We start from the raw sequence: 26,007 nt of genomic DNA on the forward strand, positions 1-26,007 counted from the left end.
TAGATGTATGTAAAGCAAATAGTACATGTCTGATACCTAGTAGATAATTCACTAAATTGTATGTATTACATTGTAACTAGTGTAACAATGGTAGCATTTGGTAACTCCACAAACAGGCTGCAGAACTCTTTAGCCATCAAACATCCCTAAAGCAGAGGAACCTCTGCCTTCCCGAGAAAGATATGGAGAGGGGAAACTGTTTTACTACTTCACAGTCTCACCGCCTCTCTCTGAAGCCGTGATGGTTCTTCTACTTGGGGACAGTGTCTAATATCATCTTGCCCTATGGCAGTCTGGATTTCGAAGGCCACCTCTAGCTTTGACGTTTGCTCCCTTGGAATCTGTTGTGTCATGTCCCTCATTCTGGAAAGAGGAAGGGGTGAAAGAACAAGAGAAGTCTTCAAAATGCAAAAACTGTTACCAGATGCCCTATTCTCATCCCCACTGCCAGGCCTGCCTGCGTGAGATGGGAAGTTGCTTCGCCCAAGGATTTGCAGGCGCCACCCCCAGGTGTTTGTCGGTACAGAGATGGGGAAGGAGGGTGAGCTCACCCTAGAAACCGAAAGGCAGATGGCTAGGGGTGGCCATGCGCGTCTGCCCTCTGGCTAAAGTACAGACAGCAGCAGCACGAGGGTTTGCCTGGGGGCACTGGAGTAGAGTCAGAATCAAGCTGGCGTCAGAGAACAATTCCTTTGCCCTTTGTCCCGTCTTTGCCAGGGTTGCACCCAATTCGCAAGCAGGTCAGGGACTTTATGTAATAAACGCCTTCTTTAAATCAGTCTCCAGAACGCGGGAGCTAAATTCAAAGCCTTGGCAAGCGCTGCTTGCAGACACCCCAACTTCTCAGACCGCCATCACCCAGCAGGAAGCACGTGCGGTACTGGAAGCGCGTCCGGCGTAGCTCCGCCGTAGCTGAGACGCGGAACGGGCCCTCTCCCTGGTGGCCGCAGCGGCTTTGCGCATGCTCAATGCGGGGGAGGGCGCGGCTCCGGGCGGAAGTGATCGCTCCCAGGCGGCGTTTCCTTCCTGTGCGAGGCCGGCGGAGGTTCCTGCTGCTGCTCTTTCTGCCTCGGGGTGAGTAGCGGGTTCCCGCGGGGCCTACCCTCACGCGGGCGGGATACCTCTGATTTCTTCTGAGCACCGGCTCGGATCTGGGAAGCCCAGCCTGGAAGGTCACCCCGCCCTCCCTCCCACGGCCCCTGAGTTCCGTTCCCCAGCGCCCCGCAGCCTCAGTAGCGAGCGGATTAACCTCCAAGGGCGTCCCGGGCCTCTCCTTGGTTTGCCGCCCGGCCTGGGACCTCAACCAAGACCCGTGCCATTCCCAAGGGGATCTCTGTAGGCAGCCTGGTCACCGTCAAGGCTGGGGCGTGTGAGGGGGGGATCTTTCTTCCCTGTCGACCTCGGGACCAGGCTCGCTGGCCGAGACTGCCGGGCCATCGTGAGCGGGGTCGCATGGTTGCATCAGGGTCACTAGCTCTGTGCAAAAGCCCAGATGGTTCATCTTCAGGGCTGGGCACACTTTCACTAGGATGGCTATGTTAATAATAACTTGTCCTCTGTGTGAAGGTTGGCGGGCCTGCCCTGTCATAGACTGCATTCGTAGGACCTTGATGTCTGCAGAACTGGGAGTTTGAGAAACTCTTTGCAAAGAACTGCAGTGACATGGGGGGGAACACTACAGTATGAACGTTATGTTCAGCTCTTAATCAGTTAATACAATGATAATAGATAAAGTATAATTTCAGTGTTTTCTGCCCTGCAATGGAGAACTCCTTAAAATGAAACTTAACCGGGTATTATGTTTGCCTAAGAGATGATTGTGAGTTAGTATTTCTGAGGTATTTCTTAGTTGTGAGTACTGTACGGGTATATGTATATATTCGTGTATGCATTTTGTTAACTTGTGTTTATACAAGATTGAAGTACATTCCCTTCTGTGTGCACTTGCAGCTTTTACTGTATATTCTGCTGCTAGATTGTTACTGTAACAGCTTTGCACTTGCAGGTATATCAATACTATATGAATGATAGATGAGTGTACACTTCATCTATGGATACTGCAGAAAGTATTTTCAGTTCCAATCTACAAAGGAAGAAGTTTCATTTCAGGATTTTGAAGTCATTTTAAAAAAGATGGACAGTTGTTTTAGAGATGATTTAGGCAATTGTTTTAGATGTTATTAGTCCTAACTCTGTAATGTATTAGTTAATAATTCCAGAATAGAAGAATATGTAAATTGGCATTTTGTGTTTTCACATTTTTTACAGAATTAAAAATTGTTACTGTCTTGATAACTGAGGTGTACTTTTGTAAGTCCTAATTTGTTCATGTAGTTCAGTGTACATCCAGTAGATGGCAATTCTATCACTACCTACTAAACTTTAAACAAACGAAAACATTTTATTGGAATGTCACCATTTTTTAACAGATTACGTTAATAAAGCCCTTATCTTATTATCTTAAACTGAATAATGCTCCCACATAATGATACCGCAGATTCCAACTGCATTTTCAACTTTGTTGGAATAAAGTCATTTTTTGACTTCTGTGAGTAGTGTCGTGTAACCCATTTTTTGGAATCTGTGTTCATGCAAGAAAGAACACTTTGAATCATTATATGAGATTTTAAGTAATTTCTTTCCAGCTCCGTTTTATTCTTTATAATTAATGTAACTGGGCAGTGTATTCTTTGGGTAATTATATCTTAGCCATTTTTGTATGTCCAGTATATGGTAGGCACTTTATATCGTTGTTCAATAAGTGCTTACTGAATGAATTAAATGACAACGTCTGTAGGACAGTATTTCCTCATGCAAAATGAAGGCTTTCTGTTATGCTTAAATCAAACAATGTAATTAATGTGAGGTGAATGGCTCCTAGTAACAGAAGTATGGAAGCTTGACTTTTAGAAATCCTGCAGAAGTCTGGCAGTAACTTTGTTGGAATGATTGGAAGGCTTTCTTCTTCAGTTGCCAGTTTATCTGTTGAAAAGATAATTTTTAAATAGTCTGTGTGTGACAGTTATAATGATGGATAAGATATAAATTCTGTTTATAAGGCTTTAAACTCTAGCTACTTGAAATTGGCACTATAAGTTCAATAATCATTAAAAATAAGACATTTGTTAAGATAGTGTAGTAGGGCTAAATGAATAATATAGAAGATTAGTTTGAGCTGAAAGATTTCATGGAGAAGTTTTTTTTTTTTTAAGTTTGGATAGAATTTAATCCTAAATGAATTTTTTTTGTGGGACTGACATTTGAACTCAGGGCTTCATGCTTGTAAAGCAGGCACTCTACCACTTGAGCCACTCCTCCAGTCCATTTTGCTTTAGTTACTTTGGAGATGGGGGTCTACTGAAGTATTTCCCTGGGCTGGCCTCTAACTGTGACCCTCCTGATCTCAGCCTCCCAAGAAGCTAGAATTATAAGCATGAGCCGCTGGCACCTGCTATGGTTCTAGAATGAATGACCCATTCGGGGAACAAGGCAAATTCTAGGTTGAAGGAAAATCCCCATGGCATTAGATGCCAAGGACTCCAGCTATTGAGAGTTCCTATTGAGTAATGATGAGAGATAAAAAGCTTACGTGACTGGAGCTAGAGTGGGATAGTTGAGTGGTTGAAAATCCTGTAAAGGCAAAACTTTTGATTAGGGAAGAATACATACTCTTGAATAGAAAGGAGGTATAGAATACTCTTGAATAGGGTGGAGGCATAGAAGAGGAATTTTAAATGTAAAAGACGGTTAGAGCTGTTCCAGAGAGAGGGAGGTGAAGAGGATCTTTAGTTTAGCAGTAGTAAAAAGAGAAATAGCTTTAGAACTGGAAGAACCATAAATATTAATCTGTGCAGCACCTGATTTTTACCTATCATTGACCTGTCCAAATTTTGATTTATTCCCTTTTATATGAGTGCAAAATACATGTTCTTTTTTCCTTATATACTGCATAGCATTCAGCAGTTTTTTTAACGAGGCTTAATGGCATTGTTTGAAGTTGAGATCTGTTTCCCAAAATGTTATAGTCACATCATGCCTGACAGATATATTGTGTAATTACTGCTTTGACAGTGGAATGAATGCCTGCTGTAAGCCTGACTGTGATTTTTATACTGCTTGGTATTCTGTATGTAAAAGTAGGCACATCACCTCTTTTTTTCCTCTTGGGTAAGTACTGTACTCTTGTGGTAGTTTTATTGCTTCAAAATTTTTGGAAATTCTGTTGCTTCATATTTAGCTGGGTTGTTGAAGGTAACAGGTTGACCAAAAAAATTTAATGTCACTTATTAATTGAGAAAATGGCATGTTTAAATTTAAGCAGGTTTTGAAATCTTTAAAAAGTAGGTATAAGGAAAAAGTTCAGTTTAATTTCACTCTCAGAACATTACCTGGTGTTCATTATACTCAATAGAAGAAATTCTTGCCATCAGTTAGTAAAGTATTCCCTTGTCAGGCCCCTTTTCTTCAGTTTGATTAGTATTACAAGTCATTATTTTTCCAGAGTCTTTGAAATGCTTTTTTTTTTGGTAGTAGTGGGGTTTGAACTCAGGGCCTCATGCTTGCTGTACAGGCACTCTACCACTTGAGCCAATCCACCAGCTGAAATAATTATTTAAAAGATGAAAGAGTAACAAGATCCATTTTGTATTTTTCAAATAAAACTATTTATTACTGACTAAAATTGTTTTCATCCATTTCATTTCCCAAGAGAAGCTTTAAATGTATGTTTGCTTAATATTTAAAAATCTATTTCTCCTTAAAGTGAAACACCTTTCTAAAGATAGGTAATGTTTGACTAGAAGCTAGGTTTTTTTTGCCTAGTTCAATCTATTTTTATCAGTCTTCCAATTTTAATGAATATAGCTATTGCTCAGTGACATTTCTCTTTGTTTTTTAAGGTTAACAACCAAGATGGTACATGCTGAAGCCTTTTCTCGTCCCTTGAGTCGGAATGAAGTTGTCGGTTTAATTTTCCGTTTGACAATATTTGGTGCAGTAACATACTTTACCATCAAATGGATGGTAGATGCAATTGACCCAACCAGAAAGCAGAAAGTAGAAGCTCAGAAACAGGTATGATTGAAATATGTGACGATCATTCTTATGGCTAGAAAATATTTTTCCCACAACTGAGACTATTATAGCTTATAAATTAATAGAAGTTCTATTAAACCCACATGAAAATGCATTGGTACAGATTTTTACGGTTTTAGTCCTAAAAAGTATTAGTTTATCAAGTCATTTTTTACTATATAAGCAACTTCTCAGAAGAAAAATGATGAATAAAATACAGTATTTTGCTGTGAACATCTTTATTATAATAGCTTTGTCAATTTATAAATTGAAAATGCGGTAAAACTTTTCAACAGACTAAAAAATAATTTATCTTTAGTAATTGTGTACGTTTAACTTTGTATAACGTTTGAAATTTTTATAATGCTTACAAGCAGTCAGTCTTAGATTAATGTACTACAGTGAAATCTAAGCAGTTGCTTTAAATTATTTATTATTAATGTAAATTATAGTTTTTACCTTTTTTGCTGCTACCTCTTATGGTCATTTCTTTGTTAGGATAATATGTTTGTTTGGTTTCTGTTCATCCTTAAAAAACAAAATCCTAGCTGGGCAAACCTATTAATCTCAAACCTATAATCCTAGCTACTTAGGAGGGGAGAGATCAGGAGGATTTCGGTTCAAAACCAGCCTGGGCAAATAGTTTGTAAGATCCTCCCTCAAAAAAAAAAAAACGGTCTGATGGAGTGGCTTAAGGTGTAGGCCCTGAGTTCAAATCCCAGTAGCACTAAATAAATAAATATAAAATGCATAAATAAGTCTTTCAACTTGTTCTTGCTCTCTGAAGACATACTCATAGATTTTTAGATTTGTTCTGTGAGTTGTGACTCCAGTTCACTCAATAAACATGCATGTTTGATACTAGGAAAAAAGATGGGTAACACTTGTTTATTCAGAATGCTACAGACAAGTATGAGAAGTAGGGATATAAATAAGTGGCTGTTTTACAGTGTTGTGAATTGTCCTCAATCAGTAAATAGTGAGAACCACAGTTTCATAAACTCTGTAGTAAGTATATATTTGAAAAGCAATTTGGCCATTTATGAATTTGTTTCCGGAAATTTATTATAAAACAGATGCTTGGTGGTCTACATTATATCATCAGCCTATTTTTTATAACACTCTGGGAAGTTTGACCAGTATAGGTTTTTAAAAAATTAATTGGTTATGTTCCTGAGTATAGCTTCCCTCCCTACCATACCCCCTGATTTATGAAAATCAATTTAAGTCTCAGGTCAAGATTTTGTAACTAATCATTTTGAACACTTTTTAAAGCAAGGATATACCTTTTAAACAAAGATTTTTGTCGCTTTTGTTTTCCCCTTTGGCTTCTAGGAACTCCTGGAATACACATATAGAAGACATATAGCAAGCGAAATATAGGTATTAAGTGTTACATGAATGGATTGTCATCATTAAGCCTTAAATGAAAACTATATAGTATTTTTCTCAATATTGGGTATGTGAGGTGTCAGATACTATGTCTGTCCTCATATTACCCATAGTAGGGAGAAAAGACTTGTTAAAAGCATGCTACTTACCTAGTGAGTAGTGTAGACCAACTATGGCTTTTAGAGAAAGGAATAGTCACCAGTGATTAAGGCAGTTGAATATGACTTCGTGAAAGAGCATGATCTCTAGGTTAGGCAAGGACAATGTTAAATAGAAAGAACACGAACAAAGAAGACCTCTTAAAAAATAGTAAATAGTCTAGTCAGATTGGAGAGGAGAATTTATGTATTTTGCTATTTAGCAGAACCTGCAGGGAGAGGTAAGGACTACACAATAAAGGGTTCTGAGTATAAAGTCAGGGAACAGAACTCTACTTTTTCTTCATTTTAGGAATCTATCATAGCTGGGTGCTGATGGCTCACGTCTGTAATCCTAGCTACTCAGGGGCAGAGATCTGGAAGATCACGGTCTGAAACCAGCCCAGGCAAATAATTTGAGAGACCCTATCTTGAAAAAACCCATCACACAAAAATGGCTGGTGGAGTGGCTGAAGGTATAGGCTCTGAGTTCAAACCCCAGTACCACAAGTGAAAAAGTTCATCATCAACCGAGAATGAGGCATGTTCCTTTCTTCTGGAGTCATTTCATTTCACAGTTGGTTATTAGTGTTTAAGACATCCAGAATGAAAAAAATTTCCAGGAGATTTGTTTGTTCAAGGACCATAGCTTCTTTGCATTCCCTTCTTTTCATCCCTGCATCCCTGGTCAATTATTAAAATATGCTGTTGCTAGTTGAAGACTTCTGTTACGGTGATGGTAAACCATTAAATGACTGGAATAGGTGGGTAATATGCAAAGCAATATTTTCAGGAAAATTCACCTTATAGAAGTATGTAGAAGGATTGGAGCCAGGGGAGACTAGAAGCAAGGTCTGTTATAGACTACAGCAGTCCTAACAAAGAGCTAGAATAAGGGAGTAACAGAATGAAAATGAGTGAAATAGATTCAAAAGAATGAGTACCGGAAAGACTTTGTGATTGTGTAGGGGGGAAAAAAGACATCTTACAAATAAATCGAAAATTTGTCTGAATTCCTTCATTAAAATAACATCCTTCAGGTCTGGGCTGTTTAGGAAGCCAAGTATTGCCAGATGGATATTTCAGTTAAAGAATAGCTAGGAATTAAGGAATTAGAGTGCACATTGAAGGCAGGGATCAAGTATGAATGTGGAAGGAGAAAGGTATAACTTTTGGTCAGAAAGGAAGAACACTGAATTGAAAAGCATAGATGAACACTGAGGTTACCAGATTATTAGTGAATCTCCTGTGGTTTTTAAAGACGATACAGTTTGAGGATGAAAGGTAGAAAATAGCGTAGTTGCATTCAAATCAATGACAGTAACCTGGAAGTTATTTTCTATTAGATTAAACAAGGTATTTGTAAATAAATTCTACCTGATGCCAGGAAAACTACTAGCCCGTAAGAGGTCGGATATTTATTGGTAATGAGAGGAGATATTTTGCAGAGGGTTAATCCATGGGGAGAGATTTTCTGGGCATATGCTCATATTTCATACATTATATGTAGATGTAATAGAAGAGTTTCTGATAGACGTAACTGATGAAAGAGTGGGTTATGTTAATTGGGACTTGTATTCTATTTAGGGCTTTAAATGCTTGAATTGTTGTGGGTGTTTATAAATACAGTATTTTTTTGGTGTATTAATTAGACTAATTTTCCTGAGATGATGATGGTTTAGTAGTCAGTGGCCAGAAAACATTCTGTACCCTGAATTCCTCACACACAGAAGGTAACATACTAGGGCATTAGTTATTTAACTTAGTGTCTTCCTGTTTTTAGTCTTGCCATTATACAATAGTCTTCAAAACTTTTTGAAGAGAAATAATAGCTGAAATATTTTTGTAAAGGTTAAGTGTACTAAAACTACATGAAACTCTACTTTTAGGTAATTTTTAAAAGCAAACATTACAGAATGCTTATTTGGAAGAATTAATGTTAGTTAATCTGGAAAGCTATTGTGAGCTTCCTTACCAGCCAAATGGCTTTTAAAGCATGTAGTTTACTGGAACTGAACCTTCAGAATGAAAAGGTGAATTAAGAGGAAATTGAGATAGAAAAATCAGTAAGGAAACACAGTATTGTCTGGGTAAGCAAGGGAGTAATAGAGGTGATGAGGAAAGAAAAGCAGTAAGAAGGGAAACTAAAGGAGGAAAATCTCAGGGCAGTATTGAGTTTGGGCAGTATTGAGTTTTTATACTTAAGCATAGAAGAAGAGCATGGTAGTACAGTCAACCCTTGGTACCTGAGGGTATATTGTTCCAAGGAGACCACTGTTGAGGAAAACTGCACATGTTCAGGATGCATGGAGCTCAGTACTGTACTGTGCATGCTTGATTAATTTTTCCCATGCCACTGCCCAATTTCCACTAAAGACATTCTGCTGTTAACAAATCTGAGATTTTTACTTTATCATGTCAAGTAAGCACATTAATTTTTTCCTTGCTTTTGGGGTACTGTATGCTTATTCACGTATATATGTATTTATCTTTAATCAAGTCTTTTCCATTCTACCAGGGTTGTGGGCCAACCCCAGAAGGGCCAATCCCAGGGCCTCATCCGCTAAACCATCCAGTCATTCATCAGATCCGGGACTTAATGCAAGCTTATGACCTACCTGCACTTGCAGGGAATTCCTCATTTGTGGGAAATAACTGCTGTCCTCGATTTCCATCACAAATGGGGTTCAATGGGATACTCGCACTTGCTGACATAGGATAGACACCATTTGCTTTTGGGAAAACATATTTTCATAAAATTAAGGGCAGGAAGGCGCTTAGTGGATCACACAAGTTAAATAGCACTGACCATAGCTCAAGACTGACTTAGAATTTCTTTGAATCAACTGAGCTGCATAATGCATGCATAGGAATTTAAAATTTGAATTTTTTTTTTTTAGCCTCACCTGGGCAAAATTGAGTGTAATAAATCTGCAGATAAGGTGGGCTTACTGTACAAAGGCATCTTACCCAGTAATGTTCAGAATCATATGGTAAGACCAGAGGGGAGAGAAATAACTACACCAACCATAGAAAAAGATGTCTCTAGAGTTTAATGTAAGTTTGTTATGTGGGCTTATACCTAATGATAATTACCACATTCTTTGCTAATTCCTGTTTAAGTGAATTTTTTAAAGTTGCATATTGGCGATTTCCTCTACCACACTTAAATTGGAGCACTTCAGCTATGACCTCAGTGAAAGGATCAGAGGTTGTTGGTGTTTCTGGCCTAAATTTAATTAGCTTATCTCTGTTTTTTTTCACTAAGTTAATGCCATATGTAACACTAAAATTAGTCTTCCAAAAGTGCAATTAATCTTAACGAACTTTGTAGAGTCTAAATGAAATATTAGCTCATAATATTATCTTTTCTGCTGCTCTTTCTAATTCTCCCCCACTCCAGGCAAAAATACTAGATCATAGTTCCATTCTTACTCCACTTTTTTTTTTTTTTCTTTCTTTCTTTTTTGAGATGGGGTCTCCTGCATAGCCCATGTTGCTCTTGAACTTGTAATCTTCCTGCCCCAACTTCCTGGAGTGCTGGAATAACAGAGGTGCACCTGTATACCTAGCTTTAATTTTTTTTGAAGAATAGTACTTTACATGGAGAAAATATGAAATCACCTGAGAGGGTAATGCAATAGTATGTGAAGATAAAATGTATGTAAGGGTAAAATATAGTAAGAAGCAAAAAGATAGAGTTACAGTAACAGTCATTTTCCTTGCATGTAAAAATGTCTGCCCCTCATTCCTTTAGGGGTAGAAATACATCCATAACATGCTACATTAAAAACGGAGTTCTCAGGGCTGCCAACCTTACAGTAGAGGTTGCATGGTAGTATATTTCTCATACATAAAGGAACAAAAAAGTAATTTTTCCTACTCCCTTTGACGTCCTTCCCCTGTTCACACACCGCATCACCATTTTCTCTCCGCAGAGATAGCAACCATTTGAGGAGATCCAGCTTTAAAAAAAAAAAAAAGCAGGGCTGGAGGTGTGGCTCAAGTAATAGAATACTTGCCTAGCAAGTGCACGGCCCTGAGTTCAAACCCTAGTGCCACCAAAACAAAAAAATGACAAGCAAACATTGATGACTCGTATATAGTTATCATTAAGCTATAAATGAAAAACAGTGTACCAACATAAGCCATTTTTAGAGTATTTAAAGCAAATTTTATACTTTATATTATAAATTATAATTTATATTATAAAATAAATGTGTATTATTAATTTGCATAACTTGTTAATACTGTAAGTTCTTGCTTTTGTTAACTATGTTCTACCCTCCCAAATGAGAAATGTGAATCCTTCAGGAGGACTGGAGCTTACAAATGAGAAATCTGGGTTTAAACTCTAGTAATGCCACTTCCTGGTTATATAATCTTGGCAGTTATTTTAATTTCTTTGACCCTTGAATTCCTTATCTGAAAAATAAAAATAACAATAGCTGCTTCTCAGGAGGCTTTACAGGTTGACTGCAAAGTACCTAGCACAATGTCATTCATGTGACATAATGACCCCATGAGTTCAATAAATATTTTTTCCTTGTCTGTCATTGTTAGGTTATGAACACAACCTAAAGCAATTGTTAAGTCAGAGTACTGTTGGAGAAAAAGAGATCCTGGTAAACTTGACAGTACAACATTTTTTTGTAGTTGTATAAGCAGTATCTGGAATTTCCTAATTCCAGATATAAATAAAGGCTTTTATTTAAAATAAAAGACAACTTGAGATAGAATAATTTGTCTCTGTGTGTGTGTGTGTGTGTGTGTGTGTGTGTGTGTGTGTCTGTCTGTCTGTCTGTCTTGAACCTAAGCCCTCCACCACTTTGGCCATGCCCCAGCCTTTTTGTTTTTAAATTGTTCTGGGTTTACTTTGTTTTGAGATAGGGTCTTGCTAACCAGAGCATGGCTTCGAGCTCATGATCCTCCTGCTTTTGCCTCCTGAGTAGCTGGAACTACAAAGTAAGAGCTACCACAACCAGCTTAGAATAACATTTTCAAGGCAACTAATTAATAAGGAAAAAAGCAGGGCTTCTCAACACAGGCACAGTTGACCTTTCGGCCTGATAATTCTTTGAGATGTAAGGTGAGACTTTCCTGTATCTTATGGAATGACTAGTAACATCCTTGCCTCAGTTGGCTAGATGCTGATAGTACCCTCTTCTCCTACCCTCAAGTATGACAACCAGAACTATTTCCAGATATTGCCAAATGTCCTCTCAGGAGCAAAATGTCTCTGGTTGAAATCCACTATTTTAGAGCTCACATTTATAGCAGCATAATGAAAAAGAAGAATAAATTAGTGTCTTTAGCAATGCTAAAATAGACTACTTTTCATAGCTGACGTAAAAGGTTTATAGATAGTGAAAGAGAAGGTATGTTCAAGAAATAAAGGAACCTGCAAAGATTATCTAATCTATTGATAATTTTACAGGGGGCGGATGAATAGGTGGATTTGTCCTATGTGATTGCCTAATGTGGTTCATAACCACTTTTTTTTTTTTTTTGTGGTACTAGGGTTTGAACTCAGGTCCTCATTCTTGCTAGGCAGGTACTCTACCACTTGAGCCATTCCACCAGCCCTTTTTTGCATTGGGTATTTTTGAGATAGGGTCTCTTGAACTATTTGCCCTGGCTGGCTTCAAACCACAATCCTCTTGATCACTGCCTCTTGAGGAGCTAGGATTACAGGCACCAGCCACCAGTGCCTGGCTTCATAGCACATTTTAATAAGAACTGTTACTAGGTTATGATTAACACATATTTCTTCTAAACTACTAGCCAGTCTATAAATGTATGCTCCGTGATACGAATTTCCTTTTGAAGTAGCCATATCCCTGACAAACAGCAAGATTTTACATAGTTAAAGCATTTTTGTAACAACAAAAATGGTAACATTTTTTAACACCATTTATCAGAATACCTTCATTTCTAAAATGTTCACTTAAAATTTTTTTTTATTGGAACTGATGGCCTTGCACTTGATAGGCAAGCACTCTACCTTTTGAGCTACACCCCCAGCCTTTTTTTGCTTTATTTTTCTGATAGGCTCTTGTTTTTGGTTGGGGCTATCCTTGGACTGTGATCCTCTTTATTATGCCTTCCAAGTAGCTGGGATTACAGGTACAAACCACCACATCTGGCCTTAATTGAAATTTGAATATGTTATGTATAGATTTTTGAAGACTCTAGTAATCACAACCCTCATCTGGAGAAACCAAGGCAAATATGTGCAATGGCTAGAATATGGACTCCAGAGATGCACAGCTTGGTTTCAGATCTTGCCTCTTCTGTTTGCTGACTTTTCATAAAAGACAAATTAATCACACTAAGCTCCAGTTTCTTCTTCCGTGATGGGGAAAAATCATATCTACCTTCTAGGATCACTCTGAAGATTCAGTGAGTTCATCTATTTACTGTATTTGGCATAATCTTTGGCACACTCAAAAAATGTTTATCACTTTTATTGAAAGCTTTGTTGCATTGCTAGAACTCATAGATTTAAAGCTAGTTTTGCCCTACTTCAAGACCTAGACAGACCAGGAATTAACTTTCACTAAAAGGGACATTTCAAAACAACTTAAAATTAAGTAGGTACTGCACCTATTGCAGATACCTTGATAATTTAAAGGAAATTGGATATCTGTTTCAGATACTCTGTTAATTTAAGGAAAGCAACTCCCAATTGTAAGTTCCTTGGCATCCTTAACTCCTTGGACTTTTATCTTAAGGTTTAACCTGTGCCTGTCATGATAATACTACTAGGAAAGAGAAACCAAATGCCCCTAGAGTCTCCTTGAAGTCACAGGAGGTATATAATCACTTTGATCATGTATTCTGTGTTCTCATTTCCAAATAGCTGGTTAAATTGCCCCGGTTTCTATGGAGTGTTTTTCTTTACTCAAGAACTCAGAGTGAAAGATAAGACCAAGGGGTCTAGCATATCCCTGCAAAATTCTTGTATGTCTGTTCATTGTTCTTCATGTGCATCTATTCTGAAGTACAAGTATTTAAATACCATACCAAAAGAGGTTGCTTGTTTTTTCCTTTTCCAGGCAGAAAAACTAATGAAGCAAATTGGTGTGAAAAATGTGAAGCTTTCAGAATATGAAATGAGTATTGCTGCTCATCTAGTAGATCCTCTTAACATGCATGTATGTATCTTTAATCTTTGGTTTATTTTTTTTCCCCCTACCATTTTATGTCAAGGGCCTGGAAGAGTATGACTAGGTTCAGTGATTCTCTAGAATCACTAGCTTGTAGCAGTAATACAGATAGGATTTATTATACTAAATAGAACCAGTAAAGGGAAAGGGGAATGGGATAAAGTGTGGGGAAAACCAGGTATAATCTTGTAAGAGTTCTCTCCAACTGGACTCACACACAGGAAGGACACTTCCTTATTGTATCAATAAGTCGTGACAACACGTGCAATGTTTATCTGCCGGGAAGCTTATAAGAGACTCAGCCCAGGATTGGAGGCTGTTCATGTGTACTTCCTCTTATGTGTACCAAAATTCTAGACTCCCAGAGGGAAAAGAGGTGTCCACAAACCATATTGTTGACACAGACAGATTAGGCACAGAACTAGCTATTCTTGTCAAAGAATGGTAAGAACTCTCCTGAAATCTAAAGTTCCCGGGGGCTAGCCAAGGGCCAACTCATAAGCAGGCCATTTTAAAGGTAACTGTCTTAAGCCTGCTGTGTGAGCACATCTCTGGACACATTTGTTTGGTAAAACTTGTACTTTTATGTATTTGCCTTTGTAGTATATGAAACTTCAAGTCATGTGAGTGTTTGATTTGCAGAGTTTAAATCTGGATTTTTATAACACATTATGGTAGACAACACAGGATCCTGAATCCCAGTTTTCCATTTAGGGCATTAACAAAAGATTTCCTCTTTAAGTCTGTTTCCTCATGTATAATTCTAGAACAATATAATAATGCCTATCTACCTACTTCATAAGGGTTTTTTGAGGATTAGATTAATTTGTAAACTCTCAGGTACTATATGTATATTTAATAGCAAGAAATACAAGTATACTAGGGTAATTTACCTAATACATTAATGCCATATTGACATAAATAAGTAGAATGAAATATGATAGGTATATCTCCAAATCTAGAAAATAAAAATGTACAATATTTTTTAATACCTGTATAGACAGAGACATACTTACATCCTAGAATTAAGCCTCTTTTTTGTGGGAGGAGAGAGCTCTTCCCCTTTATCCAGCGCTAATTTATCTAAGCTGGTTCTCAGTCTTGTGGCAGTTTTCTTTCCTCATAAATGGAATGAATTCAGTTTACTTAGATTATTGCAGATTTTTGATTACCTGATTAGTGGAGTTTTTGTTTTGTTTTCCCACTGCTGGGAATTGGAGCAGAGCTTTGCAAATGCTAGGCAAGCCCTCTATCAGTGAACAAACTCCCATCCCTCATTCTGTTTTGCAGTGGTAGGAAATTGGGCACTAAATTCCTTTTTCCAATGTCCGCATTTGTTTTACTATTGCTATGAAAAGTTTTTACTCATGTTATTATATAATTTTAAGCTTTTATTATTTATGTGTTATATGATAAAATGGTTTGCCATTAGAGGAGGATTTTTGATGTTTTGCTTTTGTGAGTATACGTTAGTTGTAAAATTCGTGTTGATCTTAACTTTTGCCAGGTTACCTGGAGTGATATAGCTGGTTTAGATGATGTCATTACAGATCTGAAAGACACAGTCATCTTACCAATCAAAAAGAAGCATTTGTTTGAGAATTCCAGGCTTCTGCAGCCACCAAAAGGTATGGCAAAAGTGTGTAGTTGCTTAAAGCATTAAAAAACTAGGAAATATTAAAATTTTTGGCCCTTTATATGACTGGTTTTTGTGGAATCAGATTTTCAAGAGAATGCTGAGATCCAGGGAATTGTTTTGTAAATAGTAGTTTTTATTTTTATTAACTATTTATTTTATTATTTTATTATTCATATGTGCATACAAGGCTTGGGTCATTTCTCCCCCCTGCCCCCAACCCCTCCCTTACCACCCACTCCGCCCCCTCCCTCTCCCCCCACCCCCTCAATACCCAGCAGAAACTGTTTTGCCCTTATTTCTAATTTTGTTGTACAGAGAGTATAAGCCATAATAGGAAGGAACAAGGGTTTTTGCTGGTTGAGATAAGGATAGCTATACAGGGAGTTGACTCACATCAATTTCCTGTGCGTGTGTGTTACCTTCTAGGTTAATTCTTTTTGATCTCACCTTTTCTCTAGTTCCTGGTCCCCTTTTCCTGTTGGCCTCAGTTGCTTTTAAGGTATCTGCTTTAGTTTCTCTGCGTTAAGGGCAACAAATGCTAACTAATTTTTTAGGTGTCTTACCTATCCTCACCCCTCCCTTGTGTGCTCTCGCTTTTATCATGTGCTCAAAGTCCAATCCCCTTGTTGTGTTTGCCCTTGATCTAATGTCCACATATGAGGGAGAACATACGATTTTTGGTCTTTTGGGCCAGGCTAACCTCACTCAGAGTGATGTTCTCCAATTCCATCCATTTACCTGCAAATGATAACATTTCGTTCTTCTTCACGGCTGCATAAAATTCCATTGTGTATAGATACCACATTTTCTTGATCCATTCGTCAGTAGTGGGGCATCTTGGCTGTTTCCATAACTTGGCTATTGTGAATAGTGCCACAATAAACATGGGTGTGCAGGTGCCTCTGGAGTAACCTGTGTCACAGTCTTTTGGGTACATCCCCAAGAGTGGTATTGCTGGATCAAGTGGTAGATCAATGTCCAGCTTTTTAAGTAGCCTCCAAATTTTTTTCCAGAGTGGTTGTACTAGTTTACATTCCCACCAACAGTGTAAGAGGGTTCCTTTTTCCCTGCATCCTCGCCAACACCTGTCGTTAGTGGTGTTGCTAATGATGGCTATTCTAACAGGCGAGAGGTGGAATCTTAGTGTGGTTTTAATTTGCATTTCCTTTATTGCTAGAGATAGTGAGCATTTTTTCATGTGTTTTTTGGCCATTTGAATTTCTTCTTTTGAGAAAGTTCTGTTTAGTTCACTTGCCCATTTCTTTATTGGTTCATTGGTTTTGGGAGAATTTAGTTTTTTAAGTTCCCTATATATTCTGGTTATCAGTCCTTTGTCTGATGTGTAGCTCCAAATATTTTCTCCCACTCTGTGGGTGTTCTCTTCAGTTTAGAGACCATTTCTTTTGATGAACAGAAGCTTTTTAGCTTTAGGTGGTCCCATTTATCTATGCTATCTCTTAGTTGCTGTGCTGCTGGGGTTTCATTGAGAAAGTTCTTGCCTATACCTACTAACTCCAGAGTATTTCCTACTCTTTCCTGTATCAACTTAAGAGTTTGTGGTCTGATATTAAGATCCTTGATCCATTTTGAGTTAATCTTGGTATAGGGTGATATACATGGATCTAGTTTCAGTTTTTTGCAGACTGCTAACCAGTTTTCCCAGCAGTTTTTGTTGAAGAGGCTGCTATTTCTCCATCGTATATTTTTAGCTCCTTTGTCAAAGACAAGTTGGTTATAGTTGTGTGGCTTCATATCTGGGTCCTGTATTCTGTTCCACTGGTCTTCATGTCTGTTTTTGTGCCAGTACCACGCTGTTTTTATTGTTATTGCTTTGTAATATAGTTTGAAGTCAAGTATTGTGATACCTCCAGCATTGTTCTTTTGACTGAGTATTGCCTTGGCTATTCGTGGGCTCTTATGTTTCCATATAAATTTCACGGCAGATTTTTCAATCTCTTTAATGAATGTCATTGGAATTTTGATGGGAATTGCATTAAACATGTAGATTACTTTGGGGAGTATATACATTTTTACTATGTTGATTCTACCAATCCATGAGCATGGGAGATCTCTCCACTTTCTATAGTCTCCCTCAATCTTTTTCTTCAGAAGTTTATAATTTTCCTTGTGGAGGTCATTCACATCTTTTGTTAGGTTTACACCTAGGTATTTGATTTTTTTTGAGGCTATTGTAAATGGAATTGTTTTCATACATTCTTTTTCAGTTTGCTCATTGTTAGTGTATAGAAATGCTAATGATTTTTCTATGTTGATTTTATATCCTGCTACCTTGCTATAGCTATTGATGATGTCTAGAAGCTTCTGAGTGGAGTTTTTTGGGTCTTTAAGGTATAGGATTATGTCATCTGCAAATAGGGATATTTTGACAGTTTCTTTACCTATTTGTATTCCTTTATTCCTTCTTCTTGCCTAATTGCTCTGGCTAGGAATTCCAGTACTATGTTGAATAGGAGTGGAGATAGTGGGCATCCTTGTCCGGTTCCTGATTTTAGAGGGAATGGTTTCAGTTTTTCTCCATTAAGTATAATGCTGGCTATAGGTTTGTCATATATAGCTTTTATAATGTTGAGGTACTTTCCTTCTATTCCTAGTTTTCTTAGAGCTTTTATCATGAAATGGTGTTGGATCTTATCAAAGGCTTTTTCTGCATCTGTTGAGATGATCGAGTGGTTTTTGTCTTTGCTTCTGTTAATGTGGTTTATTACATTTATTGATTTTCGTATGCTGAACCACCCCTGCATCCCTGGGATGAAGCCTACTTGGTCGTGGTGAATAATCATTTTGATGTGTTAGTGAATTCGGTTTGCCATTATTTTGTTGAGGATTTTTGCGTCAATGTTCATTAAGGAGATTGGCCTATAGTTCTCCTTTTTGGAGGTGTCTTTGCCTGGTTTTGGGATAAGTGTAATACTGGCTTCATAAAATATGTTTGGCAGTTTTCCTTCCCTTTCTATTTCGTGGAACAGTTTAAGGAGGGTTGTTACCAGTTCTTTAAAGGTCTGATAGAATTCAGCAGAGAATCCATCAGGTCCTGGACTTTTCTTTTTGGGGAGACTCTTGATTGCTGCTTCAATTTCATTTTGTGTTATGGATCTATTCAGGAGATTAATTTCCTCTTGGTTCAGTTTTGGATGACCATATATATCTAGAAAACTGTCCATTTCTTTAAGATATTCAAATTTATTTGAATATAGGTTCTTGAAGTAGTCTCTGATGATTTCCTGGAGTTCCATGTTGTTTGTTGTTATCTCCTCTTTTGCATTCCTGATTCTACTAATTTGGGTTTTTTCTCTCCTCATTTTAGTCAGGTTTGCCAGGGGTCTATCAATCTTGCTTATTTTTTCAAAGAACCAACTTTTTGTTTCATTAATTCTTTGGTTTTTTTTTTTGGTTTCTATTTCGTTGATTTCAGCACTTATTTTTATTATTTCTCTCCTATTTGTTTTGGGATTTGCTCATTCTTTTTTTTCTAGGAGTTTGAGATGTATCATTAGGTCATTGATTTGGGATCTTGCCGTCTTTTTAATATATGCACTCAAGGCTATAAACTTTCCTCTCAGGACTACCTTTGCTGTGTCCCATAGGTTCCAGTAGGTTGTGTTTTCATTTTCATTGACTTCCAGGAACCTTTTAATTTCTTCTTTTATTTCATCTATGATCCATTGTTCATTAAGTAATGAGTTATTTAATTTCCAGCTGTTTGCATGTTTTTTGTCTTTACTTTTGTTGTTGAGTTCTACTTTTACTGCATTGTGATCAGATAGTATGCACAGTATAATTTCTGTTTTCTTATATTTGTTGAGACTTGCTTTGTGCCCTAAGATATGATCTATTTTGGAGAAGGTTCCATGGGCTGCTGAGAAGAATGTATATTGTGTAGAAGTTGGATGAAATGTTCTGTAGACATCAAGTAGGTCCATTTGATCTATTGTATATTTTAGATCTTGGATTTCTTTATTAATTTTTTGTTTGGATGACCTATCTATTGATGATAATGGGATGTTAAAGTCTCCCACAACCACTGTGTTGGCATTAATATATGCTTTTAGGTCTTTCAGGGTATGTTTGATGAAATTGGGTGCGTTGACATTGGGTGCATACAGGTTGATGATTATTATTTCCTTTTGGTCTATTTCCCCTTTTATTAGTACGGAATGTCCTTCTTTATCTCGTTTGATCAATGTAGGTTTGAAGTCTACTTTGTCAGAGATAAGTATTGCTACTCCTGCCTGTTTTCGGGGGCCATTGGCTTGGTAAATCTTCTTCCAGCCTTTCATCCTTAGCCTATGCTTATTTCTGTCCGTGAGATGAGTCTCCTGTAAGCAACAAATTGTTGGATCTTCCCTTTTAATCCATTTCGTCAAGCGGTGCCTTTTGATGGGTGCATTAAGTCCTTTAACGTTAAGTGTTAGTACTGATAGGTATGTGATGATTCCTGTCATTTAGTTGTCTTAGTTGTTTGAATTTTGATTGTGTGTACCTAAGTTGAGGTTACTCTCTACTGTCTTGCTTTTTCTTTTCTTGTGGTTTGGTGCTGCTTGCCTTTTCATGGTTAAGTTGGGTTTCACTTTCTATGTGCAGAATCCCTTGAAGAATCTTCTGTAGTGGTGGCTTTGTGGTTATATATTGTTTTAGTTTCTGCTTATCATGGAAGACTTTTATTGCTCCATCTATTTTGAATGATAGTTTTGCTGGGTAGAGTATCCTTGGGTTGAAGTTATTTTCATTCAGTGCCCGGAAGATCTCACCCCACATTCTTCTTGCTTTTAATGTTTCTGTTGAGAAGTCTGCTGTGATTTTGATGGGTTTACCTTTGTATGTTACTTGTTTTTTCTCTCTTTCAGCCTTCAATATTCTTTCCCTAGTTTCTGAACTTGTTGTTTTAATGATGATATGTCGTGGAGTAGTTCTATTTTGATCTGGTCTGTTTGGTGTCCTGGAGGCCTCTTGCATCGTATGGGAATATCTTTCCCTAGATTTGGGAAATTTTCCGTTATTATTTTGTTGAATATATTACGCATTCCCTTCGCTTGCACCTCTTCTTCAATGCCCATGATTCTCATGTTTGGTCTTTTGATGGAGTTGGTGAGTTCTTGCATTTTCTTTTCACAGGTCTTGAGTTGTTTAATTAATACTTCGTTGGTTTTTCCTTTAATTACCATTTCATCTTCAAGTTCTGAGATTCTTTTTCATTTTTCTTTTATTATTCATATGTGCATACAAGGCTTGGTTCATTTCTCCCCCCCTGCCCCCACCCCCTCCCTTACCACCCACTAGATTTCTTTTTTTTTTTTTTTGTGATTCAGTCTCCTTTATTTATTTTTTTTTTCATTTTTCTTTTATTATTCATATGTGCATACAAGGCTTGGGTCATTTCTCCCCCCTGCCCCCAACCCCTCCCTTACCACCCACTCCACCCCCTCCTTCTCCCCCCCCCCCCGTCAATACCCAGCAGAAACTATTTTGCCCTTATTTCTAATTTTGTTGTAGAGAGAGTATAAGCAATAATAGGAAGGATCAAGGGTTTTTGCTGGTTGAGATAAGGATGGCTATACAGGGCGTTGACTCACATTGATTTCCTGTGCGTGTGTGTTACCTTCTAGGTTAATTCTTTTTGAACTAACCTTTTCTCTAGTACCTGTTCCCCTTTTCCTATTGGCCTCAGTTGCTTTTAAGGTATCTGCTTTAGTTTCTGTGAGTTAAGGGTAACAAATGCTAGCTAGTTTTTTAGGTGTCTTACCTATCCTCACCCCCTCCCTTGTGAGCTCTCGCTTTTATCATGTGCTCATAGTCCAATCCCCTTGTTGTGTTTGCCCTTGATCTAATGTCCACATATGAGGGAGAACATACGATTTTTGGTTTTTTGGGCCAGGCTAACCTCACTCAGAATGATGTTCTCCAATTCCATCCATTTACCAGCGAATGATAACATTTCGTTCTTCTTCATGGCTGCATAAAATTCCATTGTGTATAGATACCACATTTTCTTGATCCATTCGTCAGTAGTGGGGCATCTTGGCTGTTTCCATAACTTGGCTATTGTGAATAGTGCCGCAATAAACATGGATGTGCAGGTGCCTCTGGAGTAACAGTCTTTTGGGTATATCCCCAAGAGTGGTATTGCTGGATCAAATGGTAGATCGATGTCTAGCTTTTTAAGTAGCGTCCAAATTTTTTTCCAGAGTGGTTGTACTAGTCTACATTCCCACCAACAGTGTAAGAGGGTTCCTTTTTCCCCGCATCCTCGCCAACACCTGTTGGTGGTTGTGCTGATGATGGCTATTCTAACAGGGGTGAGGTGGAATCTTAGCGTGGTTTTAATTTGCATTTCCTTTATTGCTAGAGATGGTGAGCATTTTTAAGTTCTGAGATTCTGTCTTCTGTTTTTCTATTCTGCTGGATTGGCCTTCCTTTTTGTTTTGCAGTTCTGTTTTGTTCTTTTTTCTGAGGTTTTCCATATCCTGGGTGGTTTCCTCTTTACTATTGTCTATTTTTGTCCTGAGTTCACTTTTATCTGTTTATTCATCGTGTTCTCTGTTTCACTTTGGTGTTTATACAGTGCTTCTATGGTTTCCTTTATTTCTTCTTTTGCTTTTTCAAATTCTCTATTTTTGTTGTCTTGGAATTTCTTGAGAGTCTCCTGTATATTTTGGTTGACCTTATCCAGTATCATCTCTATAAAATTCTCATTGAGTACCTCTAGTATGTCTTCTTTTAAATTATTCTTGTGGGCTTCATTGGGTCCTTTGGCATAGTTTAATCTTCATTTTTGTTGGAGTCTGGATCTGAGTATCTTTTCTTAATTCCCCTCTGGTTCCTGTACTAATTTTTTGCTCTGGGGAAACTGGCTTCCCTGTTTTTTCTGTCTTCCCCTCATTGTCTTTGGTGTTGTTACTGTTCCTGTACTGTGTGCAATTAAGTATTTTCTAGCTTGTAATAATAACAATGGTAATATTTAGAATGGAAGGGTGAGCGGAGATGGAAAGCAAGACGTTAAAGAAAAGGGAAAAACAAATAAACAGACAAGAAGGAGAAAACAGAACAAGGAATCAGACAAGAAAGTTTCAAAGGTATAAACAGGGAGTGTTAGTGTACTAATTGACAGTAAGCTGAACAGGCATTAAAGAGACAGAGAGAGGATTGAAAATAAAAAATAAAAAAAATAAAGATAAAAATAAAAATAACTAAATGAAAGAAATATATATATTTATATAAATAAAATAAAATGAAAAATAGAAAATTTTAAAAAAACCCAAAAAACCTCCAAGTTCAAATGCCATGAAGTTTCAGTCTTAATAATTTGGGTGTCCGTCTGAGTCTCCAATCATGGAGATGGTGCCTCAGATTTTGTTCTGTAGTTGTCTCATCAAAGGGTATGCATAAAGTAGAAAAAAACTACATACACACACACACACACACACAAAAACCCCACCAAGTGTCCCAAGTTCAAATGCAATACAGTTTCAGTAAGTTTTTCAGCATGCAGGTGTAATTTGGTTGTTCTCTCATCAAAGGTAGGGAGAAAAAGAGAAAAAAAAAAAAAGAGTCTGGAGACAGTTCTGAGAATGGTATCTGCGGCTGTGGCTTGCCTGCCTGCTTCTGTCAGCCTGCTGTTGTCAGCCTGCTGTTGCTGGAGGCGTTATTTATGCAGATCTCTGGGGTGAGCTTAGCACTTACCTGGTCCCACAGGCTTTGTTTGTTCAGAGTTCTCCTGTGGGCGAGCCTCTGCTACAGGCTTTCCCCTTTCCAAGAACACTGGAGAATGTGACACTGCACTCGCTTTCTCAGGCCTGCATGTTTATTTACAGTTCATGTGGGAAGTGGGTCTTCCCCCTCTCCTGTGCAGTTTTTCTGCCATCTCCACTTTCACAAGCTTTCCCGCTCCTGATCACTGGGTGTTGCTGCTGCTCCTGCCGGTAGCCATGTTTGTTTACAGTTAACTGGGAAGTGGGTCTTCCTCCTCTCCTGTGGAGTTTTCCTCCCTCCGCCACTCTCACAAGCTTTCCGGCTCCTGGTTGCTGGGCGCACACCCCCACTCCCGCCGGAGCTTCTCCGCCGGCCCTGCTTGTTTATTTACAGTCCCGGGAAGGATTCCCTTCCCCCAATCTTCAGCGTTGAGTGCACCCCACCCTCTTTCCAGTGTGTCTTTATTCTTATTGCTTATTACTCAGTTTCTCTTTTTCCCCGGGTGAAGGTTGGTCTGTCCAGGGGGCTATGTTGCCATGGCCCAGGCTTGTCTGTAGCAGTACTGCAGTACGGTGAAGCTCACCTGGTCTGCGTCTTCCCAAGCTGTCTGGGCGCAGGCGACTGGCGGCCGGGGGCCCTCCTTGTTTCTCCATTTAACATGAAGTGGAGATTCTCTACGCTGGCTGGAGATGTGGAGGGGTCAAAGTTTTGCCTCTTCTTAGTGATTTTGCCTGCAAAGTGTGTCTCCATCGTCTCCAAGATTTCGCTATAGGAGGCTCGCTTTCTGCTTCCTCCCTCTAGCCGCCATCTTGGAACCTCCCTTATTAACTTTATTTACTAATTTATTTTTGGTGTTTGAACTCAAGAGTCCTGCACTTACTAGGCAAGTACTCTAGCACTTGAACTATTCCCCCTGCCCTAACTAATAATTTTTGAATAATTGCTCATTCTTCACCTTCTGAAATGTAGGCAAATTATTTTCCCTATAGTAACATGTCATAGTAATCCCTTTTACTTAAAAGTCCTTTTTGTTACTTCCAAGTAAATTAAAATTTAAAAACTAAGAATAAAAATATAAAATCACAATATGGGTTTTGTTTGTTTGTTTGTTTTTTGGTTCTGTTTTGTTTTCAAGCTAAGGCATCTTTTTGTTGTTTCACCACTCAAATGTTGTCTTCCTCTATCCTCCCACCCCTGCTCCATGGTCTATTTTTATTTTTAGATTTCAGTGATTCTTACAGAAATATCAAAACTACAGATGAACTGGAAATATGAACCTTTGAGGGAAACTTCCTTATTCATAGTTAGTTACAACTTTGGAAACCTTGCATTTTATGAGTTGAGAATGATTATAACTACATTTCTAAATGTCATCCTTTTATTGTTCATGCAAACATTAGTCATTTTTAAGGCTTGTTAAAGGCCATTCAGATACATATACGTGATGAGTTACAGAAAGAAAAATTGGGCCAGGCATGGCGGTGTACATCTGTAATCCCAGACCTTGGGAGACAGAAGCAGGAGGGTCATGAGTTTAAGGCTAGCTAGGGATACCTAGGGAGTTTCATACAAAGTTAGATCCTATCTCATAAAAGGCAAAATAAAACAAAATTTGGTCACTAATAAGGAAATACATTTGTCACTAATGAGGATTATCTCAAATTTGGGTCTGTTTGTCCATGCATGTGTAATTCTTCAACCTAAATCATTTCCCTATAGCACTTACCATGTAAAGCCCCTACAAAAAGCATTCATCTTAAAAAAGGGATGTGAGTTTTTGTTTTTTGGTTTTCTTTTTTGGTGGTACAGAGGTTTGACCTCATTACTTCATGTTTTCTAGGCAGACACTCTACTACCTGATCCAAGCCCCAGGGAAGTGGCTAAACATTTTGATTTGTTGAAATCAGTTACAAAAGTATCAAACTAAGGTCAAAAAACTAGTTAAATGTTGCAAAACTAATAATGAAAGCAAAATGCTTCACATTAACTTACAGAGGTACTCACTTATCCTCCATACATATTAATTAATGCTGAAGACCACTTACAAAAGGAATATAGAAACAGTTTAATAGTTACAAAGGTAATACTCAGGTGAGTACCTTTCAGATAGTAAGATATTGCCAGGTGTGGTGGCTCACAGCTATAATCCTAGATACTTGGGAGACGACTAAGATTGGGACAATGCAGGTGTCAGGCAAGCCTGGGCAACTAGTTCACAAGACCCCATCTCCAAAATAATCAGGGCAAAATGGACTGGAAGTGTGGTTGAAGTGGTAGAGTACCTGATTGTAAGCACAAAGCACAAAGCGCTGAATTCAAATTCCAGTTCCACAAAAAAAAAGTAGTGATATATTGACATCTCAGTGGACCTTATCTATCATAGCTCTATCTGCCAGAAGACTATGAAGTTTAAATGCTTTCATTGCTTATTTAATTTTCAGACACTATAACTGCTGAATTAATAACATCAATTATAATCTGTGAGGAGAAATAATAGGAAAATCTTTTTTTGTTGTTGTTTGTTTGTTTGTTTTTCATTTTTCTTTTATTATTCATATGTGCATACAAGGCTTGGTTTATTTCTCCCCCCTGCCCCCACCCCCTCCCTTACCACCCACTCCACCCCCTCCCGCTCCCCCCCTCAATACCCAGCAGAAACTATTTTGCCCTTATCTCTAATTTTGTTGTAGAGAGAGTATAAGCAATAATAGGAAGGAACAAGGGGTTTTGCTGGTTGAGATAAGGATAGCTATACAGGGCATTGACTCACATTGATTTCCTGTGCGTGGGTGTTACCTTCTAGGTTAATTCTTTTTAATCTAACCTTTTCTCTAGTTCCTGGTCCCCTTTTCCTATTGGCCTCAGTTGCTTTAAGGTATCTGCTTTAGTT

The 26,007-nt window shown here is 38.1% G+C and overlaps 1 protein-coding gene and 1 non-coding gene across 4 annotated transcripts in view; both read left to right on the top strand.

Moving 5' to 3' along the window:
- The first annotated feature begins 921 nt into the window (after positions 1 to 921).
- Positions 922 to 26,007, top strand: part of Atad1 (ATPase family AAA domain containing 1) — a 48,420-nt gene continuing 23,334 nt past the window's right edge. The window contains exons 1-4 of one of the 3 annotated variants that reach the window (XM_020156715.2): positions 922 to 1,074; positions 4,899 to 5,073; positions 13,661 to 13,759; positions 15,279 to 15,399. In XM_020156715.2, the coding sequence (XP_020012304.2) occupies positions 962 to 1,074; positions 4,899 to 5,073; positions 13,661 to 13,759; positions 15,279 to 15,399 (508 nt within the window). In that variant the 5' untranslated portion in view covers positions 922 to 961. Of the gene's footprint in view, positions 1,075 to 4,898; positions 5,074 to 12,780; positions 13,005 to 13,660; positions 13,760 to 15,278; positions 15,400 to 26,007 lie in introns of those variants that run through there. The other 2 variants (XM_074078836.1, XM_074078837.1) reach the window with 2 other exon arrangements.
- LOC141425408 (small nucleolar RNA U109) lies at positions 10,325 to 10,459 on the top strand. The gene has a single exon (XR_012450453.1). It is a non-coding gene; the product is annotated as a small nucleolar RNA U109 (small nucleolar RNA).

This window comes from Castor canadensis, chromosome 7, assembly GCF_047511655.1.
Source record: "Castor canadensis chromosome 7, mCasCan1.hap1v2, whole genome shotgun sequence".
In the NCBI taxonomy this organism is placed as follows: domain Eukaryota; kingdom Metazoa; phylum Chordata; class Mammalia; order Rodentia; family Castoridae; genus Castor; species Castor canadensis.